Source organism: Thalassophryne amazonica, chromosome 11, assembly GCF_902500255.1.
Source record: "Thalassophryne amazonica chromosome 11, fThaAma1.1, whole genome shotgun sequence".
In the NCBI taxonomy this organism is placed as follows: Eukaryota; Metazoa; Chordata; class Actinopteri; order Batrachoidiformes; family Batrachoididae; genus Thalassophryne; species Thalassophryne amazonica.
Window position 1 is genome coordinate 18,630,596 of NC_047113.1, and position 24,135 is coordinate 18,654,730.

General features: G+C 41.1%; 1 protein-coding gene across 2 annotated transcripts in view; it reads left to right on the forward strand.

Annotated features, from left to right (window-relative positions):
- Nucleotides 1-6,542: 6,542 nt before the first annotated feature.
- The window catches only part of clint1a (clathrin interactor 1a), a 41,163-nt gene continuing 23,570 nt past the window's right edge, over nucleotides 6,543-24,135 (forward strand). The window contains exons 1-3 of one of the 2 annotated variants that reach the window (XM_034181183.1): nucleotides 6,543-6,699; nucleotides 17,295-17,399; nucleotides 20,997-21,093. In XM_034181183.1, the coding sequence (XP_034037074.1) occupies nucleotides 6,659-6,699; nucleotides 17,295-17,399; nucleotides 20,997-21,093 (243 nt within the window). In that variant the 5' untranslated portion in view covers nucleotides 6,543-6,658. The remainder of the gene's footprint in view (nucleotides 6,700-17,294; nucleotides 17,400-20,996; nucleotides 21,094-24,135) is intronic. The other variant, XM_034181184.1, reaches the window with a different exon arrangement.

Genomic DNA, 24,135 nt, shown 5'->3' on the forward strand with positions numbered 1-24,135 from the left:
CGATCCTAATATCGATAATATCGGCTGCGCACGCAGATTCATCAAAGTCTACTCTCTGTCTGTAAAAGCAGCGCTGCGCTGTGTCACACAACACGGAGCAGCGCACCCTTGTATTGTGGTTTGTCAGCCCTCTACCTCAGGAGATTTTGTTTTAAGTTGTGTTGAGTGATATTTTTTAAACAAAAATGTTGATTGTGATAATAAAGTATTTTGTTGTCACGTACAATATTTGGCGAAATTCTATCCTAGGTCTTTTGGATCCTTTGGATCTACGAAGCTTAAATATGAAAAAGTATCGGTATCGGTATCAATATCGGCGATACTGGCCCTGTATTTACTTGGTATCGGATCAATACAAAAATTCCCGGTATCGCCCACCTCTACTGCTGGACATTAAAGATATGCAATGGTTCTGACAGAGTTTAACATGTCAGTGTCAATACAACTCCCTGTGCAAGTGTGGTCAAATGCTGATCAAACGTACATTCTTGTGAAATAATTTGTGCATTTTGTAGAGAAACAGTGGACAGCACAGTGGTGTGTGTGTGTGTGTGTGTGTGTGTGTGTGTGTGTGTGTGTGTGTGTGTGTGTGTGTGTGTGTGTGTGTGTGTGTGTGTGTGTGTGTGTGTGTGTGTGTGTGTGTGTGTGTGTGTGTGCATTGGTTCCTCACAGCTGAAAGGGCCATAGCCATAATAAGTGAACATGGATGTCATAGCAACTCACGGGTTAAAGTGGGATTTGGCAGTGAACCCTAAAATCAGGTGTAGTGGAGTAGTGGGAGGTTGGGGGGGGGGGGTGACAGACTTGAAAATAACTCTCATATTGATTTGCACTGTGAGCTCCACTGGACTTGTTTTCTTTGTAGACAGACTGTGTGATCAGCTGACATACAATAGATATAAAACAGCAGTTAGTTAAACTAAGTGCTGGATGATTTGGAGTTGTTCTATACATCATTAATAATGCCTATAATATTACTTGCTGCAGAAGCCAAAAGAAATTAGTTTTAATCATAATATTATAGTTTTGTGCTACAAATTATTTGACTAGTATAGTCCCATTGCCAAATGTTGATTTTAGCGTGTTTTATGCCGTATTTATGACCAGGATCAGAATCCACTAGGTGTCCCCTCAGCACCCTTGATCAATTTTTATAATTTGCATGAATCAAAGATTTGCAAAAATCAAAGATGACTTCTTGCTCAATGTCTCAGACTCTAAATCACATTTTAATGTTAAAGGAAAAGCTGTCATAACAGATTTTACTTCCTTAATCTGTGGTTTTATTTAGGTTTAGTCATAAACTGAAAAAAATAATTTAAAAAATGTTAAATTATGGGTTTTCAGCATTACATGTCTATATATAATATAGTTCTTCATTCATCATTCATTCATTCATTTTCTAAACCTGTTGGGTGCTCTGGCTTCCTCCCACTTCCAAAGATGTGCAGGTTAGGTGAATTGGAAACTTTAAATTGACAACAGGTGCAAGAGTGCGGATGTGTTTGTCCATATACTATAATATGGGTCAGGGGAAAGTTATTGCTCCAGGTGGAGTAGTGTGAATATCTCTGGGTCTTGTTCAGTAACAGGGATAAGACAGAGCACATGAGCTCAAGAGATGGACCACCATCGTGGTGAAGAAATTGCTGTGCCATAAGGTGAGGCTGTTGATTTACCAGTTGATTTATGTTCCTTTCCTCACCTATGGTCATGAGCTTTGAGTAATGATCGAAAGAAGAAGGTTGCAGATGCTAGACTCTTCTGTTGGGTATCTGGTCTTACACTCAGGAACAGGGTGAGTAGTGAAAATATCCGTGAGGGACACTTTTTTCCATGGAATCAGCAAAAGTGGTTCAGATATCTGGTGTGGATGTCCCCTGGTCGTCTCCAAAGGGAGGTCTTCTATGCAACTGGGAGGAGGCCCCGGAGAAGATCCAGAACACTCTGAAAGGATTATATCTTCCAGCTGGCTTAGGAACACGTCAGAGTCCCCAATGAAGAATTATACAACTTGGGTGAGGATAAGGAAGTGTAGGATGAGCTGTTTTCATCAATAACTGTTATTCATCAATAGCCGATATAACCACATGGGCAAACGATTACAGTGGGAACCACTTGTAAAGCACTACAATATGGAGTTCCATTCATAAATTTCAATTTTTCAATTTATTTTCATTTATATAACGCCAAATCACAACAGAGTTGCCCCAAAGCGCTTCACACAAGTAAGGCCTAACCTGACTAACCCCCAGAGCAACAGTGGTAAGGAAAAACTCCCTCTGAGGAAGAAACCTCAAGCAGACCAGACTCAAAGGGGTGACCCTCTGCTTGGGAAGCTTTAAATGCCATTTAAAACTTTACTGTGCAAAACAGAAGCCTGAAGTCAATGTTTTGTTGATTTCTTTGGGCTCAGAGGCATCTGGGTTGGACTATCACACAGTGGAAAAATGAACTATGGTCAAACAAATCAGGATTCCAGACCATTTTAGGACAAATAGATTATTATCAGCAACAAGTCTAAAACCCAGGGTCTGTCATGGTACGGGGTTACGTCACTGCCATTGGTAAAGATAGCTTACACTTCTGTGATGGCAGCATTAATGCAGAAAAGTACATTGAGATTTTAGAGCAACATATGCTGCCTTCAAGATGACATCTTTTCCAGAGACATCCATGCATTTTTCAGCCAGATAATGCAAAACCACATTCAGCACATAGGATATGTCATTCAAAGCGCATATTAAACAAATATGTAGGACTGCTTTTTTGCATTTACGCAATATCTCTAAAATCAGAAAGGTCTTGTCTCAGAGTGATGCTGAAAAACTAATTCATGCATTTATTTCCTCTAGGCTGGACTATTGTAATTCATTATTATCAGGTTGTCCTAAAAGTTCCCTAAAAAGCCTTCAGTTAATTCAAAATGCTGCAGCTAGAGTACTGACGGGGACTAGAAGGAGAGAGCATATCTCACCCATATTGGCCTCTCTTCATTGGCTTCCTGTTAATTCTAGAATAGAATTTAAAATTCTTCTTCTTACTTATAAGGTTTTGAATAATCAGGTCCCATCTTATCTTAGGGACCTCGTAGTACCATATCACCCCAATAGAGCACTTCGCTCTCAGACTGCAGGCTTACTTGTAGTTCCTAGGGTTTGTAAGAGTAGAATGGGAGGCAGAGCCTTCAGCTTTCAGGCTCCTCTCCTCTGGAACCAGCTCCCAATTCAGATCAGGGAGACAGACACCCTCTCTACTTTTAAGATTAGGCTTGAAACTTTCCTTTTTGCTAAAGCTTATAGTTAGGGCTGGATCAGGTGACCCTGAACCATCCCTTAGTTATGCTGCTATAGACGTAGACTGCTGGGGGGTTCCCATGATGCACTGTTTCTTTCTCTTTTTGCTCTGTATGCACCACTCTGCATTTAATCATTAGTGATCGATCTCTGCTCCCCTCCACAGCATGTCTTTTTCCTGGTTCTCTCCCTCAGCCCCAACCAGTCCCAGCAGAAGACTGACCCTCCCTGAGCCTGGTTCTGCTGGAGGTTTCTTCCTGTTAAAAGGGAGTTTTTCCTTCCCACTGTAGCCAAGTGCTTGCTCACAGGGGGTCGTTTTGACCGTTGGGGTTTTACATAATTATTGTATGGCCTTGCCTTACAATATAAAGCGCCTTGGGGCAACTGTTTGTTGTGATTTGACGCTATATAAAAAAATTGATTGATTGATTGATTGATTACAAAGGCGTGGCTCTGGAAGAACAGAATATAGAGTACTGGATTGGCCTGCCAGCATGCCTGACCTGCCCCAATAGAGAATGTATGGAGAATTTTGAAACCAAAACAATGCAGTAATGACAACCCCATACTATTGCAAACCTTAAGAAGTGTTTGCAAGAAGAATGGGATAAAATAAGACATGAAACACTTCATTGCTTGGTATCCTCAAAGCCAAAATATCTTTTTAAGTGGTGGGATAAAAGGAATGGCAAAATTACAAAGTGGTAAATGCATTAACATCCCAACTTTTTATCCCCCGCTGGCCAAAGGTCCAAAGGAGGATTATGTCATGGTAATTTCCATCCGTTTGCCTGTCTGTCCGTCCATCCCAAAAAGGGTATAACTGTTCTGAAATCAACTCTTCTCACATTTTTAGTAGGAATATCATGTAACTTGGTGCCATCCTTGTTATAGGTTGGTAATATGCATATTTTCATATTGTTCCAGTTAGGCTCATTTTACCAGAGTTATGACCCTTGATTAATAAGACTACACTCCACCAGTTTCATGCTTCGGTGCCTGCATTCTGAAATCAACTCCTTTCACATTTTTAGTGGGAATTTCATGTAACTTGGTACAAATCTTTGTTATCCGTTGATAATACAAATATTGTAATATTGTACTACATTGACACATTTTGGCAGAGTTATGGCCCTTGATTAACAAACCTAGACACTACCAATTTCATGATTTGGTGCCTGCATTCTGAAACCAACTCCTCCCACGTTTTTAGGAGGAATTTCAAGAAACTTGAAATGCTATCAGAATGTAGCAAGCACTTGAGTAAAGGAGCATTTGCCAGATGGGATACTGTGCTCTCTCATAGCACTCTGGTTTTGGAACGTGTTGGAGGCCATAAATGCAGGAACTGGTGTACATTAACAAATGAAATGAAGTTGACCACAGAAAACATGAAATATCTTGAGCGTATGCTGTCTGAAATGAAACAGAAATCAGACTTAATGTAAGGCTCTCTGCTTTTTTAAAGAGTTGTATTTTCCGTATTCTTCCCAATTTTTGCTGATTGGTATTGTAATTTGGTTGTCGTATAAGCTCCAGCCCCTTGTGACCGTTGACTGGAGTAAGTGGGTATAGAAAATGGATGGATGGAATGTGGTTTTCGTGGGGCAATGAAAAATGTAAACTTTTGCAAGAGGTGGAAGTCGCTAGGGGTTAGGCCTGGAGAATAGGGTCGGTGAGGAAGAGGTTCATAGCCACACTCGCATACAGCGTCCATGGCAACCCAGCTAGTGTGGACTGGTGCGTTGTCCTGGAGCAGAAAGACACGACTGACACTGGAGGGTATGTCTCTTCCACACAGTGTTATGACTCAACAATTGATGTGAGCAATATAATCCTACATGAAATAAGCAGCTAAGGCATTGATGTAGATCAGGTGTGATGCATTGTAATATCCAACTGGGAAAAATGTGTGAGGCTCAAAACGTTTTGACATCCCCTCATTTAGTATACAGGCACTGGCAAGCAGTGTGTGACACAGAGTAAATTATATCCAGTGTCTCACTATCAGGCACAGAAAAACTGTTTAATGTCAACATTAAATGTAATAATGTGGTCATGACAGATGACTGAAAAGAACTGTGGGCAGATGGATGAGGAGAGCTGGTCTGTTGTGTCAAGGTTTGACAATATGGTGCTGCCAGATAAGGTGTTCATCAGTTGTCGAATTTTTGATGTCAGCCCTTATGTGTGTATGTATGTGTGACCGTAAGACCTTTGTGGCCAAGACGGCGGTGGGATCGAACCCCAGACGGCTCGCACTAAAGACCATTCTTCTACCAGGTCAGCCAAAGGGGAATTCCCCGTTAACCAAGCTAGCGGGAACGTCTTCTCAATCAGGACCCAGGAAGTTCATCCTGCTACATATCTCCCCACCATTTTTGACTTCGTCCCGAAGTCACAGGTGCATTTAAGCACGTTCTGTGAGTACCCACATCCTGCCGACAACGCCAGTTGTGACTGTAGGACCTTTGTGGCCGGGACGGTGGTGGGGTCAAACCCCAGACGGCTCGCACTAAAGACCATTCCTCTACCAGGTCAGCCAAAGGGGAATTCCCCGTTAGCCAAGCTAGCGGGAACGTCTTTTCAATCAGGACCCAGGAAGTTCATCCTGCTACATATCTCCCCACCATTTTTGACTTCGTCCCGAAGTCACAGGTGCATTTAAGCACGTTCTGTGAGTACCCACATCCTGCCGACAACGGCAGTTGTGACTGTAGGACCTTTGTGGCCGGGACGGTGGTGGGGTCAAACCCCAGACGGCTCGCACTAAAGACCATTCCTCTACCAGGTCAGCCAAAGGGGAATTCCCCGTTAGCCAAGCTAGCGGGAACGTCTTTTCAATCAGGACCCAGGAACTTCATCCTGCTACATATGTTATGTGTTCTCAGGTGCTACAACTGCCAAAGGTTTGGTCATGTAACACCATAAATAGTCGCAAATGTATGGGGCCATTTTTACACATTTGTGGACCGAAATACACATTTGCAAATACTTTTGCTGCAATAATGGCCCCTTACAAATGAAAGTGTGCAGAAAGGGGTGTATGGCTTACAGCTAAAATGCTGGCCAAGTAAAAGAGCCGGTTAAAAAAGTGTGTGTGTGTGTGTGTGTGTGTGTGTGTGTGTGTGTGTGTGTGTGTGTGTGTGTGTGTGTGTGTGTGTGTGTGTGTTTCATTCATTAGAAACTACAGCTCCCATGGGGCTTTGCGCTGACGTTACCGGCACGTCCTGTGTCGCAATCCCTGCCTTTGGTGCGCCTCCTTGAAAGAGGTGAAGAGTTTACTTTCCAGAGTTGAAGGATTGGTTTCGGTGTTGACAAAGCGTTTCTCGAGGCAGAAAGTTTTTCTACACGGCGTCAACATGTTGAACATGTGGAAGGTTCGGGAGTTGGTTGACAAAGCGTGAGTATCCTCAAAAATACATTTGGTGTTGTTTCTGAGTGGAGTTTACCTGTTTGAAAGAGACACGTACCCAAAACTTTGACGTCACTCTAAGTCTAACATGTTAGCTAGCTATATGCTACTAGCTAGCTGTGTCCATCAGCCAGCATTTGTCCCGACTGTGTGCTTTTTTTTTTGACAGCTCTTGTTGTGAAGTTGCTCTGTTATTGTGACATCTTCAGAGTTATGAGATTTTTATCCGGTGGTTCTTTGCATGTTTCTCCTCCGCCAATTTGAGCTAACTTACTTGGCTAACAAGCTAATTATGGTGCCTACTGCCTATGAGGCTAACAGGATAAGCTAGCCAGCTAATCTAGTTTGACAGCTCCTTTAACAAAACAAAAAAAAAAAAGCTTGACAGCTGCTGGGTTGGATAATGAATGGGGACTATTTCACTCAACACCTTAAAAACACATAAAGGTACTATGTCAGTTTCTGACATTTTTGTTCTGACACCTGTAGATATATTACGCTTTTATGTCAACGATTGTGACGACCATTTGTTATGCTTTTCTTTGAAACAACATTGGACCTAAAGTCATTATTTTGTTAATCAGCTAATCGGTCAGCAATGTTGATAATCAAGTAAGTTACCATTGTCGCCTGTGTGCTTGCTCTGGGGGTAGGTAAGGTTAGACCTTACTTGTGTGATTTGTTGTATGAATGATATATATATATATATATATATATATATATATATATATATATAAAGAGAAGAGAGCTAGCTAAAATATTGTATTTTATTACTTTTAAGCTGCTCTAAGCAAACTGTAGAAGATGTTAAACTTTTTTCTTTTATTCTTCTTTTTTTTTTAATCAAGCGCATATTACCTCCCTGGCTTCAAATGGTTCTTTGTCAAATGAAGATTGTTGATTGAATTGCTCAGAAACCATCGTGATGGGCATTTTTGTTTTATTGAAACAACTGCCATTTCTCAGGTCAGAGAGCTTGTCTTACCGTATCTCTTCAAAATAAATGACATATCACAAAAAAATGAAATGGTTCATTTTATTTTTGGCATGGGCCCTTGGAAAGACATCAGTCACACAAAACTTTTCTGTGTTGATTTATTTAAGATAAGAACAAGTGCAACAATTAAAATGTGCATATTTTTACATAACATTTTTCAAACTATACGAGGTCTGTCCATAAAGTATAGGTCCTCTTTATTTTTTTCAAAAACTATATGGATTTCATTCATATGTTTTTACGTCAGACATGCTTGAACCCTCGTGCGCGTGCGTGAGTTTTTCCACGCCTGTCGGTGACGTCATTCGCCTGTGAGCACTCCTTGTGGGAGGAGTCGTCCAGCCCCTTGTTAGAATTCCTTTGTCTGAGAAGTTGCTGAGAGACTGGCGCTTTGTTTGATCAAAATTTTTTCTAAACCTGTGAGACACATCGAAGTGGACACGGTTTGAAAAATTAAGCTGGTTTTCAGTGAAAATTTTAACGGCTGATGAGAGATTTTGAGGTGATACTGTCGCTTTAAGGACTTCCCACTGTGCGAGATGTCGCGCAGCGCTCTCAGGCGCCGTCATCAGCCTGTTTCAAGCTGAAAACCTCCACATTTCAGGCTCTATTGATCCAGGACGTCATGAGAGAACAGAGACGTTTCAGAAGAAGTCGGTTTCAGCATTTTATCCAGATATTCCACTGTTAAAGGAGATTTTTTTAATGAAAGACGTGCGGATGGGTCCACGCGTCGGGACGCAGCCGCCGCAGTGCGGCGGCACAGGAAAAACACCTCCATGTTGATAACCATTTGTAAAATCCAGGCGGCTTTTGATGGCTTTCAGTGGAGTGAGTATATGAGAAATTGTTTAACAGCTGGACATGTTCCAGCTTGTCCTTAAGGCTTCCAACAGAGGTGTTTTTCCTGTGGCGGAGCGTCGCAGCGGCTGCGAGCCGACGCTGCAATCCGCCCGCACGTCTTTCATTAAAAAAAAATCTCCTTTAACAGAGGAATATCCAGATAAAATGCTGAAACCGACTTCTTCTGAAACTTCTCTGTTCTCTCACGACGTCCTGCATCAACAGAGCCTGAAATGTGGAGGTTTTCAGCTTGAAACAGGCTGACGACGGCGACTGAGAGCGCTGCGCGACGTCTCGCACCGTGGGAAGTCCTTAAAGCGATAGTATCACCTCAAAATCTCTCATCAGCCGTTAAAATTTTCACTGAAAACCAGCTTAATTTTTCGAACCGTGTCCACTTCGATGTGTGTCACAGGTTTAGAAAAAATTTTGATCAAACAAAGCGCCAGTCTCTCAGCAACTTCTCAGACAAAGGAATTCCGACGAGGGGCTGGACGACTCCTCCCACAAGGAGTGCTCACAGGCAAATGACGTCACCGACAGGTGTGGAAAAACTCACGCATGCGCACGAGGGTTCAAGCATGTCTGACGTTAAAACATATGAATGAAATCCATATAGTTTTTGAAAAAAATTAAAAGGACCTATACTTTATGGACAGACCTCGTACACTACTGTACCTTCTTACATGTATCACAGCAGTAATATTTGTTAATGTCTCCTCAAATTAGGACTGATGAACTGTGACAAAAATAATTTATTCAGATCATGAACATAATTACTGGCTGAATTTGGAAACATCATTTATTGAATTTAAGCTTGTCCAGGGCTGCAACTAAAGATTTTTCCATTATTATCACTTTCTGAGGCGTTGTTGGGCTGGTAGCATAGATTTACATTTATGCTACCTGTCGGTACCTGCCCGATGACGTCATATCATGCGCAACCCAAGAACTGTCCGCAGACAATAACATGAAAAGGTGAGAAGTGTGTGTTGGTCCCAATATGGATATTCCGGATGATTTTTATCATGGATGGTCCGACAATGAATAGCAGCCAGCTTGATGAGGATGCCCTGACGAATTTGGAGAACAGCGCGGTACCAGCCAACATGACAAAAGTTAAAGTGAGACAACTTTTTATGTATACGTTTGCTGGGTGTAGTGCATTTTGAAATGACATTAAATATTGTTAATGTGTATCTCAGTAAGTGATAATAATGTATATATGCAGTTGTCGTGCGGTATGCATTTTCAGAGGCCCGACGTCCACGCCCAGTCGCCCATAATGACCGATATTCGGCCGAGTAGGTCATTGCACGCCACGACCACCTGATGAGGATGGTAGAAGGAGGCAGGGTGCTAGCCTTAAAGTTTGTCATATCCCAGCCACATGGGGTCTGCAGCCAGTTGTTAACCCCCAAAACGTGAATCAGCTGCAAATCATCTGCAAACTATTAATTGCGAAATGTGGATACTGAAAAAATATCTCACAAAACGTGAACGCAGGTCTTGCAAAACATTAATATCATTCATGTTTTGCAAGAACATATGAGGTCTGTTAGAAAAGTATCCGACCTTTTTATTTTTTGCAAAAACCATATGGATTTGAATCACGTGTGATTGCATCAGCCAAGCTTGAACCTTCGTGCGCATGCGTGAGTTTTTTCACGCCTGTCGGTTGCGTCATTCGCCTGTGAGCAGGCTTTGTGTGAGCAGTGGTCCACCCCTCTTGTCTGATTTTTATTGCGAATAAATGTCTGAACGATTTGGAGCTTTGCTGCATCAAGTTTTTCCAGAAACTGTGAAAGACCTCCAGGTGGACACCATTCGGAAAATTCATATGGCTTTCAGCGACGATTTTATGGGGATTACACAGATTAAGGAGTGCTCCAGCCTGTTTAAAGACCGCCCACAGCGTCTGAGAGCGCGGCGCACTCCGAGCATGTTTTGTGAGACTTGTGTTCACGTTTTGGGAGATATTTTTGAGTATTCACGTTTTGCAATTAACAGTTTGCGGATAATTCACGATTTGCAGTTGATTCACGTTTTCAGGATTAACACTAGTACACTCTTGAGTGCTAGTCCCAAGCCCGGATAAATGAGTAGGGTTGCTTCAGAAAGGGGATCGGGCATAAAACAAGACAAGCCAACCCAACAATGCAGACTAAAATTCTAATTTCCATACAGGGTCAGTTGAGGCCTGGGTTATCGACGACCGCCACCGGTGCTGTTGCGCAACATGGTGCCAGCAGAAATTGGGCTGCTGCTGGGTGAAGAAGAGGACAACATGTTCACAGACAGTGGTTAATTTTAAGATTCTTTTATTTATTTTTAAATGGCCTTGCCCTGCCGTACTTCTCTGAACTTATTCACCGCTACGCCCCTGCATGGTGCCTCCGGTCAGCTGATCAGCTGCTCCTCACCCAAGTGAACGCTGAGAGGGGACAGAGAATTCTCTGTTGCTGCTCCTAAAATTTGGAATGATTTACCTGTGCGCACTAGACAGCCGCCTCACTGTCTGTTTTTAAAACCAACCTCAAAACCCACTATTATTCGCTGGCTTTTAACGTAGCATGAGATTTTGCCCTGTTTTACGTGTTTTATTTGTTCTCTGCTGTTTTTATTGTTTTTTTTATTACCCCCATGTACAGCACTTTGTTTCAGTTGTGGCTGTTCTAAAGTGCTTTATAAATAAAGTTGAGTTGAGCAGGAGAAGAGTAAAACTAGAAGGGAGGAAGTGAGAGTCAGGACTTTGAATGTTGGCAGTATGACTGGTAAAGGGAGAGAGCTGACTGATATGATGGAGAGAAGAAAGGTAGACATATTGCGTGTGCAAGAGACCAAGTGGAAGGGAAGCCAGAGCAGGAGCAATGGCAGTGGGTTCAAGTTGTTGTATCATGGTGTGGATAGGAAGAGAAATGGTGTTGGGGTCTTTTTAAAGGAAGAGTGTGTTGGAGGTTAAGCGAGTGTCTGACAGGGTGATGAGTATGAAGTTGGAAATTGAAGAGTGCTTATGCCCCACAGGTAGGTTGCGAGATGGAGGAGAAAGATTTCTGGAGTGAATTAGATGAGGTGGTGGAGAGTGTGCTCAAGCATGAAAGAGCAGTGATGGGAGCAGACCTCAGTGGGCATTTTGGCAAAGCGAACAGAGGTGATGAGGAAGTAATGAGTAGATATGGTATCAAGGACAGATGGTAGTTGATTTAGCAAAAAATGTAGACGCGCGGAATTCCTCCGCATGTCTGTCTCAATGTGCCGAAAAAGTGCTGATGTCCACGTCTTTTCACAATTCCTGTGCTAGCCAGACGACGTCCCGGATAAAACACAGTGTCCAGTTTGGAAATGAACGGCACATTCCACTGTTACAGGAGTTTTTGTCATGGAAAGAGGAGTGGAGGCTTCGCGCGTTGCAGCGGTGCTGCATGTCGCAAAGCAACGCCGTGATGAAGCCTCACAGGACATGTTCTTGCATGTCCAGGCACATCCACAATTTCTCAGATAATCACTCGATGGAACAACTACCGACAGCTGTCTGAACGCCATCTCAAAGCCGTCCTGTGAGACCAAAACGGAGGTGGTTTTGTCTCGCTCCAGTAGCGAATCCATCGTGACGCGCGAAGCCTCCGCTCGGCTTTCCATGACAAAATCTCTTGTTAAAAGTGAAATCTGCCGGAAAATGGTTGATGTCCAGCTCTTGTGATAACCAGAGAAATGGCACATGATGGTCACGGATCCAGACAGCCATCCGTTTAGAAATGAAATGGTCGTTCAGCCTGTCGATGGCGGCTTCAGCGCACGGCGCGCCCCACACAGCCGCTGGGGGCCGTCCTTAAAGCGACAGTAACACTCCTTATTCTCTTCCAAGCCCGTAACATTTTCACTGAAAGCCAGATAAATTTTTCTAATGGTTTCCAGCTGCCAGTCTCTAACAGTTTCTGAAAAAAGTCTGATGGAAAAAAAGCCCAAATCATTCCGCCATTTCCTGGCAATGAAACGACGACGAGGGGGCTGGACCACTCCTCACTCAAAGCCTGCTCACAGGCGAATGACACAACTGACAGGTGTGGAAAAACTCACGCATGTGCACGAGGGTTCAAGCTTGTCTGATGCAATCACACGTGATTCAAATCCATATGGTTTTTGAAAAAAATAAGGTCGGATATTTTTCTAATAGACCTCGTGTGTGTGTATATATGTATGTATATATGTGTATATATATATATATATATATATATATATATATATATATATATATATATATATATATATACCCACTGTATTTCTATTTATATGGGATGTGTAGTTTTATAGGACCCTGTAAATGATCTAATGATTGTAACATCTAGATTCACCTTTTATCTAAAATTATTGGGATTAATGATTACAGGTGTTTAAATAATGACAGTGGATCTAGTTGAATGTGATAATGTGTAGTGGAGAGTGGAATAACTATTAGTTTCCATTTGAGGTGACTGCTGACTGAGATGAGGGATGAGGTTGTTGACCCCTAAAACGTGTATATCTGCTGCAAATCGTGAATTTTTTTTTTTCATTTATTTGAATGGTAAATCCATCTGTCTGATCTGCAATGCAAATGTAGCTTTTCCAAAGAAAGAGAATTTGGACTTGGCATTTCAAAATGAGCCACAAGAACTACGATGCAAACTTACCGGCTAAATCACCTGTGCATGCCCAAAACGTCCAGGAATTGAGAAGTCGCCTAGCAGCACAACCGTTCATAAATATTTTAGACATGATGGATGTGGCTAACAAGATTGCGTGTTCTGTTCAGGCCAGGAGTCTGCAGAGGTGTTTGTTCTGTGTGCAGCTGGAGGAGACGTGCAGATCTGCTGCTGCGCACAGAGGTAAATTACTGGAACGGTTTTCTGAATTGTTGCCCAAAATTAAAGAATTTCTGAGACATCACTCTTCAACCTGGATATCTGTGTTATTGAGAATGAGATCCTCACACTAAAAAATATTTGCTGTTTCGCAGTTGTGAAGCTTGCACCGTCTCGCAGTTTGTGACTTAAGTGAAAGGTCGGTTTCAGCAGAGTTCCGGTTTAGGGCACAATATAAACACACCTCGTGAAGTATGGACAACAAGACAACATCGGGGCACAGCAGAAGTTCATCACAGGTGCTACACCTCTTCTAGATAACCCTCTCAACTTTGGCGAACGTGTTATCATAATCGCTCGTGAACTTGCAGAATCAACACCATCCACATCCTCCCTAGCCGTTGTTTACGTGGCTTTGAAACGCCGGTGTCGCCAACTGAAGGGTCCCCCTTAAAAATTGGTCTGCCCTGCCGTCACTGCGCATGCGTCATTTCGGAACTCCAGCAATTCACTGATTATCACCTCGTTTCTGCTTCAGACTGCACTCCAGTCCTCCTCTGTCTCAGCGACAGATATCTGAAGCTTTTGTACAACAATTATTTCCACATAAATTCAGAATTATAACATTATAAAAGACGGCGGACCGATCAGAGGGCTACAGCTGTTGCAGTGCCTATGTCATTTCAGAGTGTCAGTAGCACCTCATGGATTATCGCCTCATTTTCTGCTTAAACGACCTTTTTTCTGCTTAAAACTGACTGTAGAATGATTTAAGAGGTTGTACCTTGTCATCTGATGGTTAATAATCATGTTAATCCCCTTTGATCGCTTTGGGTGTTGAGAGTCCATCTCAGATGTGCTGTTGTGGTCCCAAATTACAGTGAAGGCATGGCGGACCAATTTTTAGGGGGGTCATTCGGTCTGCAACACCTGTATTTGTTGTCTTTCCGATGCCTGATTCTGTTTTTTCTCTCTGTTTGAGGTGTGGCTCCATAAAGAGATGGGTGTGGTGTCCACTTCTGCAACCCTCCTGTCCTGTGCACCGGCAAAATTTCCTGTATATTTGTTTTGTAAATTGTTCTTGTCAGTTGTGTTGCTACAATGGCCTAAGCAGAGGGTCACCTCTCTGAGTCTGATCTGCTTAAAGTTTCTTCCTCAAATCATCAGAGGGAATTTTTCCTTACCACTGTCACCTGGGTGCTTGCTCTAGGGGTTAAGGTTAGACCTTACTTGTGTGAAGCGCCTTGAGGCATCTTTGTTATTATTTGGCGCTATGTAAATGAAAATAAATTGACATCGAAAATTGTATCATTTGGGTTGTTTCTTGTTGTGTTGTTATGGACCAGTCCTAGGCCTGCTTGTGTTTATTCTTTGCACCATGCACATTTACTCCAATAATGTATTATTATTGTTAACAATTTGTTGGAACAAAGATAAAGTTTTATTATATTGGTGCATAATAAATTGTGGCTACACTATGGCTTTCAATATGGTTTGGTAGATCTCGATACACTGTCAACTTTAAAACTAGATCTTGGTTCAAAAAAGGCTGGGCACCCCTGAGCTAAGTGATGATTTTAGTTCTGTAACACACTAGTTATTTTTCACTTCCCCATTAAAGATAAGACAAAGACTACCAGCTAATGTCAGGCTAAATGGGAATGGTAACTTGGCGTGCTTTTTAAAGAATGCTTTTGTCCTGTGGATTGTTGGGGTTTTTTTTAATGACAGCTGAGTACATCTGAACATGCTGGCCTGTTGTTCAGAGCTTTGGTCAGCTCCCCACACACACATTCATACAGGTACTCACTCACTTCAAAAGTCTAGCAGCCAAATTTTCAGACTTGGACAATAGCATGTTCTTGGTTCTCACCAAGAATGCGTTCTTGGTTCTCACCAAGAATGCGTTCTTGGTTCTCACCAAGAATGCATTCTTGTTACTTGCACTCGTGTCCCAGGAATGCAACCTCTTACGTAGGTTATTTTCAATTCAGCAAGAGAGGGGATACTGGCTGAGGGAGACTGAAAAGAGCTAAATGTGACTTTTGTTTTGAATTAGGGAGGGTTGTTTTTGGAGATTCAAGAAAATTAATTTTCATCTCAAACCAAATGTACACAAAGTGTTGCTATGCTGGAAGTTACATTGATGAGCTGGCATAAAACACATCCTGTTATGATTGAGTCATAGTTGCAGAAGTTAGGAGCAACATTTCTCAGAGGTGGATCTTTGAACAAAATCTTGTGCAAAACATTAACAAGTTTTCATATTTTTAGAGTAGCAATATGTAAAGAATTTGTTTGATAATGCTGAAAGAAGTGAGTTACAGATGGGGTGTTATAGAAGCCGACGTGATAATGTGTCATGATGAGAAAGCATCACAACTTCCGTTTTATCTGGCTGAGACTTGTGAGCAAGGGCCGCTGCTGTGGTGTAAATAGATAAGCTGATTTATCATTTCATCTGTTTCTTCTATGTTGTCCTCATTTTAAGTGAGAGACCCAAAACTGTATGTGCTATATAGCAAAGCACGCAGTTATTAGCGAGACTGTTAAATATGCCTCTGCAGAGACCCTGTGGACCATTTTCCCAGACATATATTATAGCTGGTCCTGAAATAAACTTAAGGTTAATGTAGATCTATATTTGAATTTTGTCCATGAACCAAGAACATGAAACTCCTATAACACATGGCACACTCTGAAGTTAATATTATTCGACATTGCAGTGCATTTTTTGAAGTTATTGACTTCTACTAAAAGATGGGCATTACCACTGTTCCTTACAGTATTGCATTCTACAGAACCACAGAAAGCAGTTGGCTCCCAATCAGATCAGAGCTTCTTTCAGGCCTTGTGCTTTTGCTGATTTGGCAGGAGTATGAAGCAGTGTTTCAGGTTATACTTATAAGAATGTAACAGTAAAAATAGTTCTGACTTAAGCTTTTAATTACAAGCAGGCAGTTGATACCTAAAAATCACTTTACTGTGTTTTGCATTGGCAGTGACTTTTATATAACTTTTATGATGTTGCCTTAAACAAGGCAAATCATAATTTTATGGAAAAGTAAGTTAATTTGTGTGTGTGTGTTTTATTGTGCAGCAAATAACTGAAACAATCTTTCAAATGGTGATACAAGCACTAAATACTCCTTAGACATTACTCTTGGAGATACCAATGAGCCACTTGAATTTTAAATAGTCAGCTAGGTAGGGGTCAATTCAAGAATTACAAAGGGGTCAAATTTTAAAAGTGCACCAATAATATTGAAAAGTATACTACATTATTTGTCTGATCATAAAGATTCCAATAAGGTATAGTTTGGACTATCTATGACTGACTTCTATGGAGTTATGGGGTTAAAAACAGCCAAAATGGTGACAAAGGTCAATTTCAATTTGTATATGGGTCAAAAGTTAAAGTTGCTCCAATTTTGGTAAAAAGTGATGCAAATTATTGGTTGAGCTAATAGGATTAATAAATGGAATAGTTTTGACCGTGTTGAATGTCAAACAATGTTCCACTGGATTCTATGACATGTGACATACATGTGTTACTCTGTAATGTGATAACTAAGCATGACACATGGTGCAAACTATTCCTTTTTAAAACCCAAGTAACCTTCATCACATTTTCGGTTTATTCTTTACTGATGTCTGGCCAGTGAGCAAAGGTTTCCTTCGTATTATGATTTTGTGTAATTATTAAGTTCAGTGTGTGTCCAAGCACTCCCAATCAGCCTGTTGTTTCATTCAGGTGAATGGGTGTGGTTGTCATGAGTTATTTCATCTTTGTGAAGGGCATATATTTTTTTTACTGAAATGTCGTGTCAGTATGCCACACAGGATTCCGTCAGAAGGGCTGTGAACTGGTGTGGTTGTAACATTTGTTTTGTCTTTTACAGAACAAATGTAGTGATGAACTACTCAGAAGTGGAATCTAAAGTCAGAGAAGCCACCAATGATGACCCTTGGGGACCCTCAGGGCAGTTGATGAGTGAAATTGCCCGGTAAGATCGAGACGACGACATCATTGCTCACTCTTCTGTCTGTGGTGTTTTCGTTGTACTCTGTTCTGATAAAAGGCTCCAAGGTATTTGTCAGTAAAGTAGAACAGCTGAAAGCTTGTGAAATCATTAACTGGAAAAGGGATGTCTCAGTGGTCTTTTTACCTCTACCAATGAAGCTGGAGGAGGTTATGTTATCGCCCCTGTTTGTTTGTCTGCCTGATTGTGAACAGCCTGGAGGTCACAATTTGTCATGTCGTTATGAAATTTTTACTGAAGATTCATATACGGATAGGCAAGAAGGGATTCAATTGTCAAGGTCAGGGGGCAAAGTCAGGAAAAATCTTGGAAAATTGGAAAAATTCCTATCTTTAACATTGAACAAGTTTAAAAAAAATTCATAACTCTGTCAAAATGATCAAATTTCTTTCATATTTGAGAGTAATCTGGATCTGATCAAGATTACAGATTTTGTGGCCATTTAAATTTAACATTGAAAACCCCTTTTAATATATATTTTACATTATATCTTAATCAAACCTACCCTATTCACTCTCATATTTGAAAGTGGGGTGCAGACAGGCACTCACTATCACCTGACAAAGTTTGATCCTGATCTGATCTGGGTTGTGGATTTTGTGGACATTTGAATTTAATATTGAAAAGCCCATTTTGTGTACATTTTGCATTGTATCTCAATCAAAAGTGCCCCAATCACTCTTATTTTTCTGTTATGGATTTAGCTACACCACCATAATTGGCCGGAGGTTCAAGTTTTATGCCCGTTTGTCTATCTTCCTGTTATCAGTCATAAACCAAGTGCATAGCAAAGATAACCAATGTTCTGTGAAAATGATCTGAAAAAGAATACAGAAACCAAATAAGTTGAGAAAAAAAAATCCCTGACAACCCCCCCCCCCCCCCCCCCAGACCAAAAAAAAAAATTAGATTCAAGTGCATGAACTAAATACATACTCCTGGGAGGTGATGGTCTAGTAGTTAAGCATTGGGCTTGAGACCAGAGGATCCTCTGTTCAAACACCAGCCTGACTGGAAAATCATTAAAGTAGACCTGCATTGAAATAAATGTGGTCAGATTTCAGAAAGAAATAGCTGATATGTATTTATAAGATCCTTGTGAATGCAGTAAAGTAAATCTGTAAGCCCAAATTTGTAATTCAGCGGAGAAATCTTCGTTTTAAAAATGACAAATTTGCAGCTAAAATTTAGCCCTCCGTGAAAACAGTTTGTACATCCGGATCATTTCCATGACGTCGGGGACAAGACGACGCGCTCGTGCCTTCAGTCCGATCCCGCATTGAAATTGATTTTATCTGTTAGTAATGTTACTGTTATACACATCCTGGTTTCAACATCCAAAAGTAAGCTGCAATGAATGCGTGATACAGCTCTGCATGCTCAGATCAGCGGCGGCATCGACAGCGGGCGCCATTCTTCCCCGACGCCTCGCTCTCACTGCCTCCATTGCGCTTACCGAGTGCATGCGCTTGTTAAATTCTGCCGCGGGCCACTCACACCCCCGTGTCTGCTGTGCAGCCGCAGACACAACTCTGTCTACTGAATGGAGGTGCAGCCAACTTGGCACAAGTCCAGAGACTACGCTCGCCGTTTTGATGCGGAGCGGCCGGTGACACCTGTTGCTCGCAAGGACAGACTTCTTGTGGCAAAATCCGCAGCGCCGCACGTCTCGGTAATCGGAGCCGCAGAGCCCCGTGGCCGCTGAGAGGGGTTTATATCTTTTTAATGACTTGGATTCTTTGCGGGTCTCGCCTCCGTACCCCGCGACGGTAACACCGGAGGCGAAAGACAGTAGATTTTCAATGCGACACCACTCAATCAAACGGGCATATGAAAAAGTCCCCCAAAATAATTTTCAAGCACAAATAAAAGAAATGTGTACTCACCAAACGTACCGCAAGACAATATGAAGTTTTAAAAAGTAGATCTTTCTGTATAAGACAAGAAAAAGGTGCAGATGCAAACTAACGTAAATCCACAAATTACAGTTGCCGCGCGCAATGCATGCTGGGATAGGGTCTTCTCCCTGACATTTCAGCAGCGTCCCGGATGTGATGACAGTTTTGCGGAGGGCTAAATTTTAGCTGTAAATTTCTCATTTTTAAATGAAGATTTCTCCATTGAATGACAGATCTGGGCTTGCAGATTTACTTTACTACATCAGAAGGATCTTATGTGTAAATATAAGTCATTTTTTGGTCCAAAGATCTGACTGCATTTATTTCAATGCAGGTCTACTTTAAGGGTTCTTGGGTAAAGTCCTTAATCCCCCACAGAACCTAAACCTGACATTACAAAAAACTTTGATTCAGGTGCATGAACAAAATACTCCTGACATTTGATCACATCTAATTTAGCTTATGGAAAGCCACTTCTAACAGGACTTTGACCTTGAGTTTCCCAATGTAAAATTTTGTGGAATTAGAAACTAGTGTTGGTGGAGGTTTGCGCTGTACGAGCGTGGTGGTCTAGTTTTCCTTTTTGTTTTGTTTTTTGTTTGTTTTTTTTTTTTTATAAAATCCACCAATCTGAATGAAGGCCTCTAATATTGAACATTTGCTCATGCCAAGTCAGATTAGATATTACATAAATGCATACAGTTTAATAATATTGCACATTGAGATTCCATTAGACTATTGTGTATCAGTAAGTAAATAATTGCAATAAGACAAATAGAACAAAGTATTTGGGATGTTGTGCTTGGGTGACATTGAGTGGTCAGAGTGGTGTTCCTTAACCCCTTAAGCCCTAGAGCCAATTTCACCAAAATCACATACACATACATTATGATTTATTTCTCAGCTTGTACAAGGTCAAAAATGCGAAAGTTTGGATCAGCTAAAAGACAGGTCCTAGGGGATGTTGTGGATGCAAAAAAATTTAAAGTAAATACTTGGTATTCTTTTCCCAAAAAATGAATTCCGATTTATGTCTTTTATTTCCTTGGCATTTCAGCTGTGGTTAGTTATGTGATTGAAGTGGATACTTTTGTAGATGAGACTTCGCTTGACATTATGTTGGTGTCAGCATTGGTTAGTTATGAGTGTTCAAATGTTCCAAAACAGGGCAAGTCCCCAAATTTGAGGACTCTAGGGTTTAAGAGGTTAAAATTATATAGAGAATATCATACGAATTGATGGATGTACACATGCTGTGGCTCGGGTCAGGATGACGTGAAAATCTGAAGAATTAATCACAGTTCTAGTTTAGAAGACAAGGTCAAGTTAATGTATTAAAACTATCATTCATTGGTGATGCAAACATGAGAGTTTATTAAATAAGTCAGTGACATTCAAGTCTTTGTTGGTTGCAGCTAATACAACTCATAATATGCAAAATTCCAATGATTAACATTCGTGAAATATTTTATTCATTGCTCTTAACTTTTAATGACTGTTTAAATGGTTCGTTTGTGCAGGTGTTGTGTTTTCTGAGTGAAAGATGTGTAGAACAGTTTTGTTTTTGTTTTAAGATTATAACTCTGACATGTTATGTTAACTGACTTCACTGATAAGAAAATATCTTCCCTATCCTTTCTTTTGCAAATGTTTCTGAAATCAGAGCTACCTTCATGTATGAGCAATTCCCAGAGGTGATGAACATGTTGTGGGCCCGCATGTTGAGAGACAACAAAAAGAACTGGAGGAGAGTCTACAAGGTTTGTCATGGCACTGACACTATCACTTAAATGTGACATACTTAACTGTGGCACAGGGGTTGAAAGCTTGAGCTCGACGTTATTTTAAAGACTGTCAAAAATTTGGGCCCCACTTAATCCAACATGAGTTTTAACCTGAACAGTGTGAAAGCTTGCAATGTGTAAATTTAGAAAAATAACTAAGGGCAATATGTGGACTATATTTTCCAAAGTATAAGTTGCACTGGTGGGATTGTTTCCCACCTGTGGTGTTTTCATGTTCTCTCCTTGTTTGCGTATGTTCCCTCCTCCCACTTCCAAAGATGCAATGCAGGTTAGGTGAATTCTAAACTTTAAATTGACCGTAGGTGTGCATGCGAGAGTGCAAGAATTTGTTTGTCTATACGTGGTCCTGTGATAGACCGGCATCCTGTCCACCCTGCTTCATGCCGTATGACCGCTGGAATAGCCTCTACCCCCCCATGACCCTTGATTGGAGTATGTGAGTATAGAAAATAAAGTTTCACCTGTCCAAAAATACCTCAAGAGAAAAATCGTATACAAGTCACACCAAAGTACAGTAGTGTTCAGAATAATAGTAGTGCTATGTGACTAAAAAGATGAATCCAGGTTTTGAGTGTATTTCTTGTTGTTACATGGGAAACAAGGTACCAGTAGATTCATTAGATTCTCACAAATCCAACAAGACCAAGCATTCATGATATGCACACTCTTAAGGCTATGAAATTGGGCTATTAGTAAAAAAAAAAAAAAGTAGAAAAGGGGGTGTTCACAATAATGGTAGCATCTGCTGTTGACACTACAGACTCAAAACTATTATGTTCAAACTGCTTTTTTAGCAATCCTGTGAATCACTAAACTAGTATTTAGTTGTATAACCACAGTTTTTCATGATTTCTTCACATCTGCGAGGCGTGGAGTCAACCAACTTGTGGCACCTTTCAGCTGTTATTCCACTCCAAGATTCTTTAACAACATTCCACAATTCATTCACATTTCTTGGTTTTGCTTCAGAAACAGCTTTTTTGATGTCACCCCACAAGTTCTCAACTGGATTTAGGTCCGGGGATTGGGCAGGCCACTCCAAAACATTAATTTTGTTGGTTTGGAACCAAGATTTTGCTCGTTTACTAGTGTGCTTGGGGTCATTGTCTTGTTGAAACACCCATTTCAAGGGCATGTCCTCTTCAGCATAAGGCAACATGACCTCTGATCCATGATACCTGGTATGCGATATATAGGCCCAACACCATAGTAGGAGAAACATGCCCATATCATGAGGCTTGCACCACCATGCTTCACTGTCTTCACTGTGAACTATGGCTTGAATTCAGAGTTTGGGGGTCGTCTCACAAACTGTCTGCGGTCCTTGGATCCAAAAAGAACAATTTTACTCTCATCAGTCCACAAAATATTCCTCCATTTCTCTTTAGGCCAGTTGATGTGTTCTTTGGCAAATTGTAACCTCTTCTGCACGCCTTTTATTTAACAGAAGGACTTTGCGGGGGATTCTTGCAAATAAATTAGCTTCACACAGGTGTCTTCTAACTGTCACAGCACTTACAGGTAACTCCAGACTGTCTTTGATCATCCTGGAGCTGATCAATGGGTGAGCCTTTGCCATTCTGGTTATTCTTCTATCAATTTTGATGGTTGTTTTCCGTTTTCTTCCACGCGTCTGGTTTTTTTTCTTGTCCATTTTAAAGCATTGGAGATCATTGTAGATGAACAGCCTATACTTTTTTGCACCTGTGTATAGGTTTTCCCCTCTCCAATCAACTTTTAATCAAACTACGCTGTTCTTCTGAACAATGTCTTGAACGTCCCATTTTCCTCAGGCTTTCAAAGAGAAAAGCATGTTCAACAGGTGCTGGCTTCATCCTTAAATAGGGGACACCTGATTCACACCTCTTTGTTCCACAAAATTGACGAACTCACTGACTGAATGCCACACTACTACAACCCCTGGCAATAATTATGGAATCACCGGCCTCGGAGGATGTTTATTCAGTTGTTTAATTTTGTAGAAAAAAAGCAGATCACAGACATGACACAAAGCTAAAGTCATTTCAAATGGCAACTTTCTGGCTTTAAGAAACACTATAAGAATTCAGGAAAAAAAAATTGTGGCAGTCAGTAACGGTTACTTTTTTAGACCAAGCAGAGGGAAAAAAATATGGACTCACTCAGTTCTGAGGAATAAATTATGGAATCGCCCTGTAAATTTTCATCCCCAAAACTAACACCTGCATCAAATCAGATCTGCTCATTAGTCTGCATCTAAAAAGGAGTGATCACACCTTGGAGAGCTGTTGCACCAAGTGGACTGACATGAATCATGGCTCCAACACGAGAGATGTCAATTGAAACAAAGGAGAGGATGATCAAACTCTTAAAAGAGGGTAAATCATTATGCATTGTTGCAAAAGATGTTGGTTGTTCACAGTCAGCTGTGTCTAAACTCTGGACCAGATACAAACAACATGGGAAGGTTGTTAAAGGCAAACATACTGGTAGACTAAGGAAGACTTCAAAGCATCAAGACAGAAAACTTAAAGCAATATGTCTCAAAAATCGAAAATGCACAACAAAACAAATGAGGAACGAATGGGAGGAAACTGGAGTCAACGTCTGTGACCGAACTGTAAGAAATGGGATTTACATACAGAAAAGCTAAACAAAAGCCATCATTAACACCTAAACAGAAAAAAACAAGGTTACAGTGGGCTAAGGAAAAGCAATCGTGGACTGTGGATGACTGGATGACAGTCATATTCAGTGATGAATCTCGAATCTGCATTGGGCAAGGTGATGATGCTGGAACTTTTGTTTGGTGCCGTTCCAATGAGATTTATAAAGATGACTGCCTGAAGAGAACATGTAAATTTCTACAGTCACTGATGATATGGGGCTGCATGTCAAGTAAAGGCACTGGGGAGATGGCTGTCATTACATCATCAATAAATGCACAAGTTTATGTTGATATTTTGGACACTTTTCTTATCCCATCAATTGAAAGGATGTTTGGGGATGATATCATTT